At 44.7% G+C, this 15,478-nt stretch overlaps 1 protein-coding gene across 7 annotated transcripts in view; it reads right to left on the reverse strand.

Annotated features, from left to right (window-relative positions):
* Window positions 1–15,478, reverse strand: part of mgaa (MAX dimerization protein MGA a) — a 22,442-nt gene continuing 6,964 nt past the window's right edge. Inside the window, exons 6-24 of one of the 7 annotated variants that reach the window (XM_086094052.1) lie at window positions 15,198–15,326; window positions 14,946–15,068; window positions 14,155–14,870; window positions 13,060–13,333; window positions 12,335–12,486; window positions 11,675–11,746; window positions 11,539–11,605; window positions 10,267–10,628; window positions 9,569–9,850; window positions 8,443–8,776; window positions 7,209–7,415; window positions 5,325–5,911; window positions 4,751–4,870; window positions 4,320–4,431; window positions 3,600–3,678; window positions 2,544–3,232; window positions 2,018–2,170; window positions 1,836–1,916; window positions 1–516 (exon numbers count right to left, since the gene is read on the reverse strand). In XM_086094052.1, the coding sequence (XP_085950178.1) occupies window positions 143–516; window positions 1,836–1,916; window positions 2,018–2,170; window positions 2,544–3,232; window positions 3,600–3,678; window positions 4,320–4,431; window positions 4,751–4,870; window positions 5,325–5,911; window positions 7,209–7,415; window positions 8,443–8,776; window positions 9,569–9,850; window positions 10,267–10,628; window positions 11,539–11,605; window positions 11,675–11,746; window positions 12,335–12,486; window positions 13,060–13,333; window positions 14,155–14,870; window positions 14,946–15,068; window positions 15,198–15,326 (4,913 nt within the window). In that variant the 3' untranslated portion in view covers window positions 1–142. Of the gene's footprint in view, window positions 517–1,835; window positions 1,917–2,017; window positions 2,171–2,543; window positions 3,233–3,599; window positions 3,679–4,319; window positions 4,432–4,750; window positions 4,871–5,324; window positions 5,912–7,208; window positions 7,416–8,442; window positions 8,777–9,568; window positions 9,851–10,266; window positions 10,629–11,538; window positions 11,747–12,334; window positions 12,487–13,059; window positions 13,334–14,154; window positions 14,874–14,945; window positions 15,069–15,197; window positions 15,327–15,478 lie in introns of all 7 variants that reach the window. The other 6 variants (XM_086094051.1, XM_086094053.1, XM_086094050.1 and 3 more) reach the window with 6 other exon arrangements.

Consider the following 15,478-nt stretch of genomic DNA (forward strand, 5'->3'; position numbering starts at 1 on the left):
ACATGTTGTAAGACTTTATTTAAATTAGTGTTGCAGAACTTCGTTATGCAATTACAACGTAGAAAAATAAAAATTCAAACAACAAACAAAACATTTCCAGTGAGCAGTTGCAACGGCAAAGCGTCCGATCCTTGCGGAGTCCTCACGTGGGCGGCGCCCCCCGCAGGCCCAGCGGGACCAACCTGGGCATGGGCCTCCATGACACGCCCTCCCCCGGGGGCGCTGGCGCCTCGGTGGGGGGCGGGCGCTCCACCTGACCCCCGCCTGACCCCGCCTTCATATGCAGCAGCGGGGGAGGGGCCAACGCATGGCCGTTCACACCCATAGCCTCGTCCCTGGGGCCGGGTGGACGCTCCGTCGGGCTGATCGGCGGCGCCGTGGGAATGGTGGACAAAGGGGACGGAGACTCGGGTGGGGACGGAGACTCGGGTGGGGGCGGAGACTCAGGTAGCGGCAGCGCCGATGTCGGTAGCGGCATCATGGCAGGAGCAAGCGGGAACGAGTTCAGGTTGTCAACTGGAAACGACAAACTTCGACTTTAGTGTGTGTGTGTTTTGTAGCTGTAGGGCTAAAACTATTCATTCTTTTCACCATTGATTACTCCGTCAATTTGTATTTTTTGAATGAACTAGCAGATTAAAAATACTTTTACTTGAAATCATTGAAAAACATTTCAAACTAAAAGTGAAGAAAATGCACAAAAATGTTGATCCATTTGATAAGCGCCAGCTGTCGATGAATTGATGAATTGTTACACTTCCGCTCACAATTCGGTCACGATACCTTTTTGTGATCTTTTTTTCTTCCTTTTTCAATTCATTGCATTGTAACATGCAACATGTTTGTGGATGTTTTCATTGAGACACACTAGGCCTGCTATGTAAAGAAACTTGACTTTAACCCATTTAATACTTATTTTTGATTAGGATTTTACTTTATTTAATCAGTAATTACTGATAGACAGATATGAAATACATACATTGTAATACATATCGCCCAGCCCTATGCAAGCCTTTTTCAACTATTTTGAGCCTTTTTTGAACCAATCCTCCGCCACTTATTTGCCTTTTTTTTATTATTAAAATTAGTGTAAATTATTTGCAGATTTCATAGGGTTGCACTGTATTTATGCATATATATATATATATATATATATTATTATTATTATTTTTTTAATCTTTTGCGAAAAACATTTTATTGAAACTAGAGCTGCCAAACGATTTTTTCAATCACATTTTTTCTCCGCCAAATTTAAAGAGCATTCGTTATATGTAAATTCTTTAGACATTTTATGAGGACGTCTTCAAAAATTTTTGATCCACTGCACACGCTCATCCTTCTCTTTTTCTAATCAGTTACTTGCATAATTCAAACTGAAAAAAAATGACCCCAATCGTTTGACATGAACAAATATTCTGAATGTCATACGCAAACATTTATTAAACGCTTTACTTGAATGCATGTCGTTATGTTTATTGCTCAAACACAAGCTAAAGGATAAAATTTAGTGGCCAAAATTAATAGTGTGATTACTCTGCATTAATACATGATTAATGCGATATTTTATTGTGATTAATCAATGAGTTAACGCTTTAACTTTGACAGCACTAATTGGAACATAGTTATTATTTATTTTATTTAAAAAAAAAATGGTTTGGCCTGTGTAAAAAAAGGTTGCTTGCTCTTTTCCAAAGTAAAAGCACGTTTGTGAGCGTCTTATTTTGAAATTGGAGAATATTTTCTGTTGAGAGGCTGAAATTGTTTAAGAATGTGTCCAACTTAGACAAGGTACCGCAACGATGAATCAAAAGTAATGCTCAATTCATTGGTCTTACTTGTTGCCAGCTGGGGCATGGAGGGCAGCTGCACGTGCTGATTGGTCAGACCGGGCAGGCTGAGGGCGACTGCTGTCACTCCTGCACATCGACACACAACATGAGCAGAATCATCCAAACGTCTGCCATTTTGGGACTCACTACTGTCCGGTCCGTAAATATTGCGACATGGAGGCCATTACCACGTATAATTGCCGCACCTGTTGCTGCTGGCACCGAGGTCTCGTAATCCGTCACCAGCGGGGTCAGAGTCAGGAAGGGTTGCCCCGGCAACGCGGCTCCGACCACCGATAGGAGCTCAGCGGGGAGGATGGCCTGCAAGCTGTCGGGGTCGCCTGCAATCCAAGAGCAACGTCGTTAGCACAACACGAGTCAGCTCCTTTTCCGATGCATCGTCGTACTTTACAAAGTAATTGCTACGGTTGCGTTGTTACGATATTGCAATGTTGGATGTGTGAGGGGCGTGGCCAATTGAGTGCTGGCAGGAGCTGCAGTCAGCACGTCCGAAGCGAGTGCGAGTGTGGCTAGTGGTCTACAGCAGCTTCTTATTTTTCTATTTGTGGCTCTCCTTGCCCACAAGCGAGGGCAATGGAGTTGCTTAACTGTTCCATTTTGATTCCACCCAAATCCGTAAGTTTGGGCCCTCGTAAGTCACGATGCCACTGCGCTTTTCTTGTACTCGAGTCGTAACTCGCCTTGGCTACTTACCCCTCACGACAGGCAAAGGGTTGAGGGTCTGGCTCCGGGATAGGATGTTGGGCACCCTCTTGGGTCGATTCCTCACCACCGGCATCCAGTGGGAGGCGGTGGGCGTGGCTACCTTTGACTGATTGACAGCTGTGGTTTTAAGCAAGGGAGGGGGCGGGGCGGCAAAGGTGGACGTGGGGGGAGCTTGTTCCGTCGGAAACTTCTGAACGGAGGAAACAAAACCGACGTCATTGCCCCCTGAAGAGACCGCCGGCTGCCAAAGGGCCGCTTGGTGGGAGCCGGGGGGCGTGGCTCCCTTTGGCTGACTGACAGCTGCGGCTTTCGGAAAGGGAAGGGGCGGGGCGGCCGGGATGGGAGGAGCTTGTTCCTTTGGGATCTTCTGAGTGGAGGAAACAAAAACGATGTCATCGCCACAATTTGGCTGACTGACAGCGGTGGCGGCAAGCAAAGGAAGGGGCGAGGAGGCCGGGGTGGGAGGAGCTTGTTCCGTTGGAAACTTGTGAGTGGAGGAAACAAATACGATGTCATCGCCGCCTGAAGATGTTGCTGACTGCTGAAGGGCCGCCTGGCTCTTGGAGGTGGCGGTTGTCGTGGAGATGTAGGTGGGGCCAGTCAGCACAGAGGAGGGCGGGGAAGAGGGGCGGGGCTCAGGTGAAGGCGAGGGAGAGAGCCCAAGGATGCCAGCGTTGCTGTTTGGGGTTAAGCACATGAGTTGAAGTCATCGTAGCATGTCGTGACATCGTCAGCCATGAGATCAGATTAACTCATTCACTGCCATTGACGGCTATAGACGTCAAAAATCAATTTGAACTATTTTTATTAGTTTAAAAAAAAATTTGAGTATGAAAACCTAGAATTTTTTTATTGGACATTTAGAAAATATATAAAATTTGTGATTAATCGTGAGTTAATTAATTACAATTTAAAAAATTCATTTTTAATAATCTTTTCTCTTTTTTTAATATTGTGTTTGTGGTTTATAAATCAAGCAGCAGAACCCTCAAAATGAAAATTTCATTGAATTTTATGGCCACTTTGCCCAACATTTCTCCTTACCGGTTTCTTTTCTTGACAGAAGTCGTCTTCTTGGCGACATCTTGCAGGCTGTCTGAACTTGCAGTCAGTAAACCGTCACCTGTGATTGACAAGCGCAGATGTAGACACAGATAAGAGATTTTTACAGGATGGATGTGAATGGTTAACTCAAAATCCCTTTTCAGTGATGCGGGTCAGATGCTAAGAGCCACAATTTCTACTGTGCTACTGCCAAGCACGGCACATCATACTCATGGGCGCACTAACTGCACCAGCCGCCATCACGATGGAGGACCAAAAATAACAAAATTCTAAACAAATAAATGACTACAAGTAAAAATAAAAATAGATACCAAAAATAAATAAAATTTCCGAATCATATTTTCACTTTTAGTCATTCATTTATTTAGAATTTTGGATAAAAAAAACAACTTGGTAGGCCAACATTGCTCAACGGTGCTTCCCTCCATGTCAGTTGCGCGACGTCATGCGTGTGAGATGCGCATTTATTACTTGTTACCTTGCTTCATGTAATCCGTTCAATTACTGAGTTCAAAGAAGCCCTTTTCACACTGCACTCGCTAAGCGTGACAAGTCTGTGCGACATGGTCACTCCACATTCCAACAACACTACAAAATGGCCGACTCGCTATAAAAGCAAGCTGAGGTTTGAAACGCAACCGCAGTCAGCAAGCAGGCGATACGAAGACAAAAAGTAGGAGAGCAAGAAGTACAACTCACTCGTCGAGGGAATGGCGGTGGCCATCAATCGCTCCCTCTGCCTGATCAGTGCCATCTTGTCCCTCCTCAGACGTATTTCGGTGGCCTTGAGCTTCCCGATCAGCTCAACAGCCTGAAAGCAAACACAGGCGGCTAAAGTACTCAAAATTGGACCATGCAAAATACTTGTGGACAAAAAAAAAGTACAAGTAATGATTCACTTCCTGAAATGTAAAATTCCGCAAAAATGCGGGGGGTATTATACAGGGGGTTTAACTCATTCACTGCCATTGACGGCTATGAACGTCAAAAATTAATTTGAACTATTTCGATTTAACATTTTTTCCCACTTTTGTAAATAAAATACAAAATGTATTCCCTTATTTTACCCAGTGAACCCGAGACATCTCAAAGTGCGGTCTGGATGCGAGACGGAAGCGTCACACACTCACCTCGTACAACGATGCGACGGTGGACGCAGCCGTCTCCAGCTGCAGTTCATTCTTCAACTTGGTGAGCCGCTGCGATATCCCGTGCCGCCGCAACCTCTCCAAGGTGCTGTGGACATGTTTCTGCACAACGTCCACGCATGACCGCACATGAACGAGAGAAATAGCAAAATGTCGCACCTGTTTCCACATCTGCGTGGAACGAACGCAGCATGTACGTAGCAGAAAATCGGATACATCGATTCTGAATGGTACTAAATGAGAATCGCGATTCTTATGAGAATCGATTTTTGGGGCGCACCCCTGGCAAATATACTCTGACAAAAATATATAAAGGCAACACTTTTGTTTTTTGCTACCATTTTTTATGAGATGAACTCAAAGATCTTTGTCAACAATATTTGACAGAAATGCTGTTATTGTGAATGCGGAACAAGTTTTACATCTTTGAGTTCATCTCGTAAAAAAAAGGGAGCAAAAACAAAAGTGTTGCCTTTCTATTTTAGTTGAGTAAATTTCAGTATTTGTTTGGTGGCGTCGTGAGAAATTCCCAAGGCTTGATGAGAAGGTTTCTTACATTGCGGCCTCTTTCTTGGTCGCTGGTTTCGTCCGTAAAGTCGGACGAGTGATCCGTCTCGTCGCTGGACGAGTCCATCGGGTTGATCTCCTGGATGAGGCCTTTGGGGTCCTGGCCGTGGTCCTCGTCGTCCACGATGCAGACGAGGTCCAGGTCCGCCAGGTCCCTGGCGGGCTCCGGTAATCTGGATGGCGAAGGTTTTGTGGGTGAGACTTTTGACCTGGCAGGCGTCTCACCGGGGTCCCGCGTGGTTACGTCTTCCGGATTATTCAGGAGGGTGACGGGTTCCATCTCGGGTTGCACACTGCGGACTTCTGAGATGACGAGCTCGGGGGCAGTGGGCTTGATGGGAATGGGGGCGGGTTCCTTGGCGGCAAGGTGATGGTTTGTGGAGATGTTGGGAGAGATTCTGTAGGTGGTGCTTTTCTGACTCAAGGATGCGGGATCCGGCAGGAGTGGCAAAGCGACGCGGTTGACGGTGAAAGACTTGAAGCCAGAGAGGTTGGAGGCGATGCTTGGTAGCACGGGACCGGCGATGCTGCTCGCAGGAGCCACAAGAGAAGAAGTCCCAAGGACACAGGTCGAACCTTGAAGACAACAACGCGATGGGTTCATTGCACCTGCGATTTATCAAATGTTTCCAAGAGCCCGACCCATTCATCGGCCAGACCATTTTAAGTGAACAATTTCCATGGTTTAAGGTAAGGATGTACGATAACATCAGTGGCCGATAATTATCGACCAATATGACATCATACAGATGTAGAATTGAAATTCTGCTTCATGGTGCTTTACGCAATGTTTCAATGTATTTGTACATGTTAGACTTGTAGTAGGACTCCAAAATATATTTGTATTCTAGTTATTTTGCAATTAACAATTATCGTCTTACTTATCGGTTATTGACATCGGCGCTTTCTAAATGATTGGTTTATCGGTATGGGTTGAAAATGAACTAAGCGCAAGAAGCACCACACTAATCTGTCGGCTCAACCATGACGAGACGGTTCACATAACCAAACATGCTTTAGTTGAGGCACATTTTCTGCAAAAATTTTGGGCATCATTTGAAAAGTTCGTAAAAAAGGCTCGTTCGTAAGCTGGAAAAAATTTGAATATTTGATAGCAAATCAAAGTTCTTTTTTGAGCCCAATATCTATTCATAAAACCATCAATTGATTACCGTATTTAACTCATTCACTGCCATTGACAGCTATAGACGTCCAAAATTCATTTGAACTATTTCTATTTCCACTTTTGTTAACAAGAGTATAAAACCTTAGAAAACATTTTTGGGGTACGTTTAGAACAGATACAAAATTTGTGATTAATCGTAAGTTAACAAGTGAAGTCATGCGATTAATTACAATTACAAATTTTAATCGCTTGACGCCCCTAATTTTTTATTTTCTTCTCTCATTTATTCTTATTTTTATATTTGATAGTTTACAAGGACTTTTTCCTGCATTTAAAATAATATTTATCGTCAATACTGCACAATATCTGCACGATCCTAAACAACAGCAAAGGGTTTGAAGCAAACGCTGAAATAAACACATGCATTTTTCCCCCCAGTGCAAAAGCTCTCTTGCATAAGAATTAGCATTCAAGGAGAGCACAAAACTGTTGAACAAGAAACCAGCATGAAGTGCAAGTACTCATTTTGTTCGTTCTTTAAGCCCCCCCCCCCACGTTACTCGGGCTGGGAATCGATTCTAATTTCCTCAATCGATTCCATTTCCATTCACAAGAGTTCCGTTTGGTTGGATGTTTACCAATTTGATTCACTTTGGTTCAATACGATATCGATGAATTATGGTACATCAATTCCCCTTAAATACTGACCATCGAAGTGGCGTCATCTGTGTTTGGAGGAGGACTCACCTGTCTTGTTGGGGGTGGCTGCTCTCAGCTGGTTGACAGGGATCAGCTGGACCAGTTTGCCATCTGGCCTGCGGTAGTAGCGAACACCCGATGGGCTTTGCACCTGCCGCAGAATCATCCTGACCGCTGACGAAGTGGGCACAGACGGCAGCGGCGGCGGCCCTGGAATTGTGACATGGGGGCTTGGAAGTGGAACCGTTGAAGACACTGAAAAGTTCGTTTTTGTCAGTTGTTTCTAAATACATGAACAATGTTTGAAGTCCTGAAAAGGTGCAGATTGAGAACAATTTAGTATTGAATTGTCGAGACATAGCGTCACTCTTTTCTTCTTCTTTTTTTTTTTGCTATGTCACTTGTACGGATTTTTGGGGACAGAGCTTTAAAAACAAGATCGAGTTCGTACTTGGGCGTACTTTCTACTTTTGGTCTTTCCGTACTAGTTAAATGAAAACGGCGTCATTCACCAGTGGCTGGCTATCAGGCAAAAAACGTAGATTAATTGATGGCGCATTGCCGGAAGTGGGTTTCCGTCCGTCAATGTTATCGTCAACGCGTCAATGACAGAATGGCCATTTTGCTAACGATTGGCGGACTGACGATGACGATGCGGTTCGCCTTGAAATATTGATGATTCGAAGATGAAAGAAGGGTGTACCGACAGTTGACGAATGATTGAGACTCCAAATTCCTTGACATGAATTTGATTCCTCTGATTCTATTATTTTGGCTACATAAAATGACATACAAAAAAGAAAAGTTTTTCACCTAAAAACCGAATGAATGATTCTAAACACTGAAATATTCACTAATTTCCCACAACCTAATCACTATATATGGAGCTGTCAAACGATGACATTTTTTAATCAGAGTAATTACATTTGAGGATTTTGATTAATTGCTTAATTAAAAAGGCTTTTTAATCAGCATTTTTTGTCTGCCAAATTTAAAGAGCACCTGCTAATGTGTTCATTCTTTTGACATTTAATGTTACCTTTAACGTAACCATCCGCTGTGTAGGATCATCTGCAGTAAAATTAATAGTGTGATTAATCCGCATTAATACATGAAAAATGCGATCAGTTTTTGTGATTCATTAATTAGTTAACGCTTTACCTTTGACAGCACTAATTTTGAGTCAACTTCTTAGTGAACTTTATAGTCCACTATGAACAAATATAGACATTAGTGAAAAATTCTAAGCCGTCTCTGACATCATTATTTGTTCAAAACTCACCTGATGGCGGTGGCGGGACGAAGTAGTAAGTGACAGGGGGGGCGGACATAGATGTGGCGGTTGCCGTGGAGGTGGAAGTTGGCGTAAGGGTGGCGGTTGCCGTGGAGGTGGCGGCTGGCGTGGATGTTGGCGTGGAGGTGGCGGCTGGCGTGGAGGCGGCGGCTGGCGTGGAGGCAGGGGACATCTGTTGAGGCTCGAGTACAGTTGGAATAACTTGCAGCTTTCTGGTGGCTGCCACACGGCCGGTCAGGTACGCCGCCAGACGGTTGGCAGGGTGCAGCGCCCCCATCTCGCCCAACTGGATCTTCGCCAGTGGATACATTTTCCCATTCACCTGGTCGGACGCACAAGCCAATGGATCATTCGTTTTGCCTATTGATCACTCTGCCTCTGGCTATGCGACATCATGATGACAATTGTAACATTTGTAACATTTGACGAGCATTGCATTCAGGCGGGTGTCAATTTGAATGCAACTATGTTGATGTTTAGATGTTGAGAGCCACGGATGAAAGATTTTCTTACCGGTCAGGTCGGCATTTTTCAATTTAGTTGTATTTAGTTTCCAGACATGTTTGTTTTTATTTTATTTTTTGTTTCTTCTTACTACAGTATTTATTGTGTGCAACCAGTATCTTAGGAAAACGATATTGACGCTAAACTTCCAGGAAGTGTTAAAAAACCACTGCAAAGTCAATTCCAGTAGCAGGTAGGGACATCGTTTGAGATGATTTTGAACTCTTTAAAATCGGACTAAGTTTGACATCTCAATAGATGAAATTGCGCAAAAATGCTGATTTTGGCCTCAAACCCAAAAAAACTTTGACGATCACATTGAGCTAAAAATTCATCTTCTGAGCCATCATCTGCCAAAGTTTGCTTGTTTAATGTGGCTCCTTATGTTTTTTGTGGTCATGAAGACATTTGGATGGTTCAACAGTGTTTTTTTTTTACAGGGCTTTTTCAAACTTCAACACTAAATCCCGACTCGCTCCTGTCACTCAACGCTGGTTGCACGCATACAAGCATTGAATGTCCTCCAACCTGAAAATGGACATTTTTGTCCCAACGATGGATTTTTGTCAATAACAGCAAAGTAATCTTTATAAAGTGGCGTTGTGCTGACCTGGATTGGGTCACCGCCACCCGGTTGCTTCTTGCTGGCCGACAGGATGCCGGCGGCCGCGACTCCGTTGAGGAACGGCAGAGCCACCCGGATGCCGCCCTCCATCTTGTCCGCCTGCTCATTCCAAGCACGCACCTGTCCACGCGGAGCCGCCGAGTCGTCGTCGTCTGTGTCGCTTTTGTCAAGATCCTGAGGAAAGTCCTCCTCAAAATCTTCCTCCGTGACCTCACGTTGCCAGGGTTCCACAGGCTCCGCCTCCTGCATCAGCTGGGTGCAGTCATCCTGAGGTGGCACAAGAAGAGTTTTCGACAACAAAGGTGAGGGACTCCAGGTTGCCGAATTTTAGGACTCGAGACATGACGCCCCCTTTGAGATTTGAAAAGGTGTAGACCGATAAGACTGATAATCGGCCGATATTGGGCATTTTGACAAATATCGGTGTCGTCCTTTTTTAAGATCTGACGGCTGATATAAAGTCAATAATATAAAACAATTTTCATCTCAGGCAGTTATTTATTTAAATGTTCAGTTAATTTTATAAGAGATGCTACTGACCCTAGCAACCTTAAGAGGAAGTTTTAGATTTCAGGTATTACGGAACGTATTTATACGTTTTTGGGAGCACATGAGGTAATTACATCGTACTGTGTGACTTGGTCCCAAATGTGCCCATCAGTCAATATGAGGAGCACACCAACCTGCTGAGCTCCATCTTGTTTGCCAATGAGAACTTTGTAGTGGATGGTGCCGCTGTCCTCCACCGTCTGACTGATGGGATTGATCTGGTACTTCCGGGCCGAAAACGGCTTTTTCAGTTGGTCCTGGGCCATGGCCTCGCACAGAATCTTCAGCACGTGATCGCGGTCCTCCTCACACGTCCAGCGGCCCTCGGTGAGGATGGTCAGACGTCTGGACGCCTTTGACTCCTCCATCAGGTTCGCAGATGGACAGGACGCCGCCGGCTGAGGTGGAGGACTGGACGCCGCCGGCTGAGGTGGAGGACTGGACGCCGCCGGCTGAGGTGGAGGACTGGACGCCGCCGGCTCAGCTGACGTTGCTTCTGCGAAGAAGGAGGCGACGACTTCAGGGTTTCTTTTGATCAGTCACTAGTTGAGTTTCTATCCATCCATTTTTATAAGAATTTTCAAGAAATTTGAAAATAAAACGGAATGGAAACGGCAGAAATTCGAAAAAGGGCCCAAAATTCGCAAAGAAGTTTTTACGCTTAGAGGGGCGTGGATTCTGAAGCGTATCGAAAAAAGGAAAATGCTCATTTAGGCTATGGTTTTGCAAATAACCTCACATGTACGTTTGTAGTCCCAAAGCAATGTCGCACGATAACGTAAAGTATGTTTGGTGGGACGACGAAACAGAAATATTTTTGGAATTTATTCAATAAATGAATATTAATGCTATTTTTGATGGAAAACAGAAAGAAAAAAAATGCTACGGTTTATCAACAATTACAAAAGCAAACTCATATGACATCATCGCACGGCGCAGTCGCTTCCTGTTCTTCTTCTTATTATTCTTTTAAATGACTGGTGGATCACATCTCTATAGTGTATAGCGCCACCTACAGCGGCGGAGTCCCCTCTCAATATTCGCAAAAGAAGAACAGATGGAAATGGGCAGAAGTCGCATGCATGTCTGTTTTGCGCATTTTCAGTAAATTCGCTTAAAAAAAACATTTGGATGGAAACCTGACTACTCTTAGGAGAAAAGTGTGGAATTAGCATTTGGCTAAAAGCTCCAAAAAGTTGCTTTTTCACATTGCTGTCCCTTTAATCTATTGTACTGTATATGCATTGTGGCCTCTCGTATCTTCAGCCATATTTGAGTAGTTCATACTCACAGATTTTTCGTCGACTTGTTCAAAAACTACCTGAGGGGAGTGGTGGACATACCCATAATATTTCCCTCAATTGCTTAATGAAAAATCTGATCACATTAAAAGAGGATGAACTTACCAGGATGCAAAGTTCTGGGTTTCTTGCCATATTTTATCTTGGAACGTTTGGGCTTCCTGTGTGGCTTCTGGAGGAAGATGGTGGAGGAGTCACTGGAAGTTTGGTGGATGTCGTTCTTTATCGAGTCAGCCCTTACCTGCTGTATTGCTCCGGACTTTCCAACAAATCTTCTCACCCGGGCACAGCTGCCGGCGTCCTCTCTCGTCTTCTGAGTGTAATGAGAATTGTAGTTTTTACTTTTCATGGCATTTATTCATTCCTCTTTATGTTATTCCAACTTCAAGGTTCAGTTTAAACAGACAACTGCCCACCCCGTGTTCCAAATGTGAGTCCCACAGAGTAAGGACTGGTAGATGTGCAACCATAGTCTTGACAACATGAATGTCTGAATAAAGGGAAAAAATGGAATGCGTTGTCCAAAAGTAGGGGTGGGGGAAATTCCCGATTCTTAGATGCATCGCGATTCAGACATGGACGAGTCTGAATCGAGCCACAAACGTCCACATTCCGATGATTGAAAAATGTTAATAAAAGGTATACAGAAGGTTCAAAGTATTGCGGGACTCAGAAACGCTGTACGACAACAAACATGGGTGATGCCAACCTCGCCGTGAGATCCAAAAAGCTGCTTCTAATTTAAAAGCAGGTTCATGTGACGGCAACAAGATCAGAGTTACGACTAAAATGTGTTGAATTGAATTAAAAAATAAAACTGAAGTAAAAAAGCGAGCTCTAGAAATTCCACAAGACTGCCCACCACGGCCCCAAGGCGGCATTAAGTTAGATGGAGGAGCACCTTTGACAATTTCCCAGAGACGGCAATACAGGAAGAAACGGAGGAAGCTTTTGGGACGTGGGTCGCCTCCAGGTCGGAGTCCCTGTTGTCCTTCTTCCAGAGCGTCCGGACGCGTTCAGCAGGCTGAGAGACACTCTCGGCTTCCTTGAGTACTGAAGCAGGAACACAGAACCTCAAATAGACACTGGCGGGTACAAACGTTCTGTCTCAACATTTCGCATTTAACTATTTCTATTAGTTTAATATTTTTTCCACTTTTGTTAACAAGAGTATGAAAACCTATAATTTTTTTTATTGTACATTTAGAACAGATATAAAATTTGTGATTAATCTTAAGTTAACTAGTGAAGTCATGTGATTAATTACAATTTAAAATTGTAATCGCCTGACGCCCCTAATTTTTAATAATCTTTTCTTCTTTTGTTTTTAAAGTAAAGATACTTTTTTTTAAAGATTATTAAAAATTAGGGGCGTCAGGCGATACATTTTCATTAATACATTAATTGCATCACTATTTTATACAAATTTTATATCTGTTCTAAATGTACAATATTTTTTTCCTAGGTTTTCATACTCTTGTTAACAAAAGTGGAAAAAATGTTAAACTAATAGAAATAGTTCAAATGAATTTTTGACGTCTATAGCCGTCAATGGCAGTGAATGAGTTAACGTCACAGTGCAAGCGCTTTTGCTAGCGGACCAACGTGGAACCCCCCTGGACTTACTGTAGGCCATCTTCATCCTCTTTCTCTTCTTCCTCTTATTGCTGCCGTTGCTTGAGGGGCTGGAATCGGAGCCGTCCAGGTTCTTGAGCAGAACCACCTTCTGCTTGAGGCAGCCGCAACCCAGCATGCATTGCGGCCGCCCGCAGTGACTGACCCGGGCTGTGTGGGCCAAGCTGGAGCAGACACAGCCCAGTCGGCAGAAGTCGTTGAGGCAGGCGGGCTCTGGCCTGTGGGGCAACTGGATAGGAGCAGTGGGGTTGTCGCTCACGAAACCCTGCCAGGAATCAGAGTAGAGCGTGTGTGAGAAAATATCACGTGGACTCAAACTAGAGGCCATCGAGCTGTAACCTGGGGGGGGTTAAAATAAATGCTGTAAATTGTTATTCATGCTAGCGGCCTCCTGTTGGGAAGAAAGTTCCAATTGAACTGAAAGTCAGCGAGAACCAAGAGAACTCAATTTCCCACAATCCTTTGCCAGTCTGAAACGTCAAGACGCGAGTCTGTCCGCACACGTTTGGATTATGATCCTTTGCTCTCAACTCATTGGCTCGCAGCCATTTGCACTGAAGCAACCCCCTTCGCTCCCGGCTGTTTGACTGTATTTTGACTGATTTTGCAAGGCCCACAGAATATTGTGTTCTATTGCTATAAAAACATGGAACCTACACCAAAAGAAAGATTAGAGCCTTCTTTCATCAGGAAAAAAAAGTATATTTCTATCGATTTCCGTTTTGCAGCAATTAGCATTAGAATATAGCGAAGTTTCATCATTATTCACAAATCTATTTAAAAACTGTGAGTAAATTAGCTTTTTTTTTCAAAATGGCCCTGGTTGGTCTCTTTTGCTCTGCTACCACCTGCTGGCCGTTTGTAACTACCATTTCTTCAACTGTTCTTTGCAGTTGAGAGGCTTAAATTTGTTTATGTTTCTTTCTAATGAACAGGTAATGAATATTTAAGTTTAAAAAAAATATTCCCATGAGTGATTCCCAGAGTAGTGATTTCTAATTGCCGTGTGTTTAGGAGGTGTTCCCTGCAAACATGTCCTTGGACCCCCAAAATTTTAAAGACCCCGCATTATAGCCACATGGGTACCTTCAAGGTGAAAAGCGATGTCAGAGATATGGAGGCCCTCTCCTGTGTGATGTAGGTGCGAGGATGCCCGCCCCACATGGCGCCATCCTCCAAGTCTTTCTGCCTCAGCAGGTCCCGGGTCAGTGGCAGTTTCAGATGACTCGATAGGTCAGCGCCATCCGTTTCAGAGTTCGACTGCAAGGGGGCTGGCTTACGTTTGAGTCTCTTTCCCCTCTCCAGAGGAGGGGACTGAGCGGGGGGAGAGAACACCGTGTCTGCTATAGGGCAGACTGTGGGAGGGGTTTTCTTTGGCTTTGGCGGTTCTGCCACGGGTGCTGGGGGCTGAGAGGTGTCTGTTAACAAGGGAAATGGTGGGAAAGATGCTGCAGTAGCAGGAAAAGCTGGAGATTTGGAACTTTTCGGCTTCTTTTCAACTTTCCTGAAGATCTTAAGCTGCCTATGGGGGGCTTTGGCTCTCTTGGAGGGTGGAACGAACCCGGTGATGAGGTCCGAGGTGGGCGAGGTGGCGCTTTGCTTCTTGAGGACACTGCCGAGTGTGCGGACGTAGCTGCTGCTGCTGGCAGGAAGCTCGTAGACGGGCAGCGAATCCGGCGGCGGCTGAGTGAAGCTGGCCACGCGCTGGTCAATGAGCTTGGCCTCGCTCTCCAGGTACTGATCCAGCATGTCGCTGCAGAACGCCGACAAGTTCTTCTTGGTCTGCTCCAGGCTGATGGACACTGCTAACAGCACACCTCCGTGTAAGAAAATGCTCACACGTTCAAGTCACATATATGGAATGGCAGTGTCGTCACCTTCTGCCGTGGAAGGCGAAGGAGCCTCTGAAGATTCCGATGGACTGAATTTTTCTCTCCAACCTTTAATCTGCGTCACATCTGTAGTCTTTCCGGTTCTGGACACAAACGAGCCAGAGGTGCCTGGAAAAATGCAACAAGATGAAGGTACATCAATACATTGAACAACGGCACTACACTCCCAGTTGGTCGACTGTTATGGTTGTCAGGGTACAAAAAGCGTTGCACTGGTTGCTAAACTCTGCAACTCACCCTGTATAGGTGGCAGCTCCTGGCTAGGGGGCTCCATGGCGGCTCCCGGAGAGGGGATGGGCAGACGGACACCCAAGTATTGCAGGTCGATGGACTGACTGCCGTCCAGCAAATTCATCTTCAGTCCAACTGAATGACAACATGACCGCATTGTTGCACATGCTTTAGTCAAAGTGGCCACATTGTTAGGCTTAAAGAAAAACTGCCTGAGTCTCTTGTGAAGGTTTTCAGAAAGCAAGAAAAAAACACAACAAATTGAACAAACTAGAGTCCAGTTGCCT

Source organism: Leptonotus elevatus, chromosome 14, assembly GCF_054856555.1.
Source record: "Leptonotus elevatus isolate MCC_2025b chromosome 14, RoL_Lele_1.0, whole genome shotgun sequence".
Lineage (NCBI taxonomy): Eukaryota > Metazoa > Chordata > Actinopteri > Syngnathiformes > Syngnathidae > Leptonotus > Leptonotus elevatus.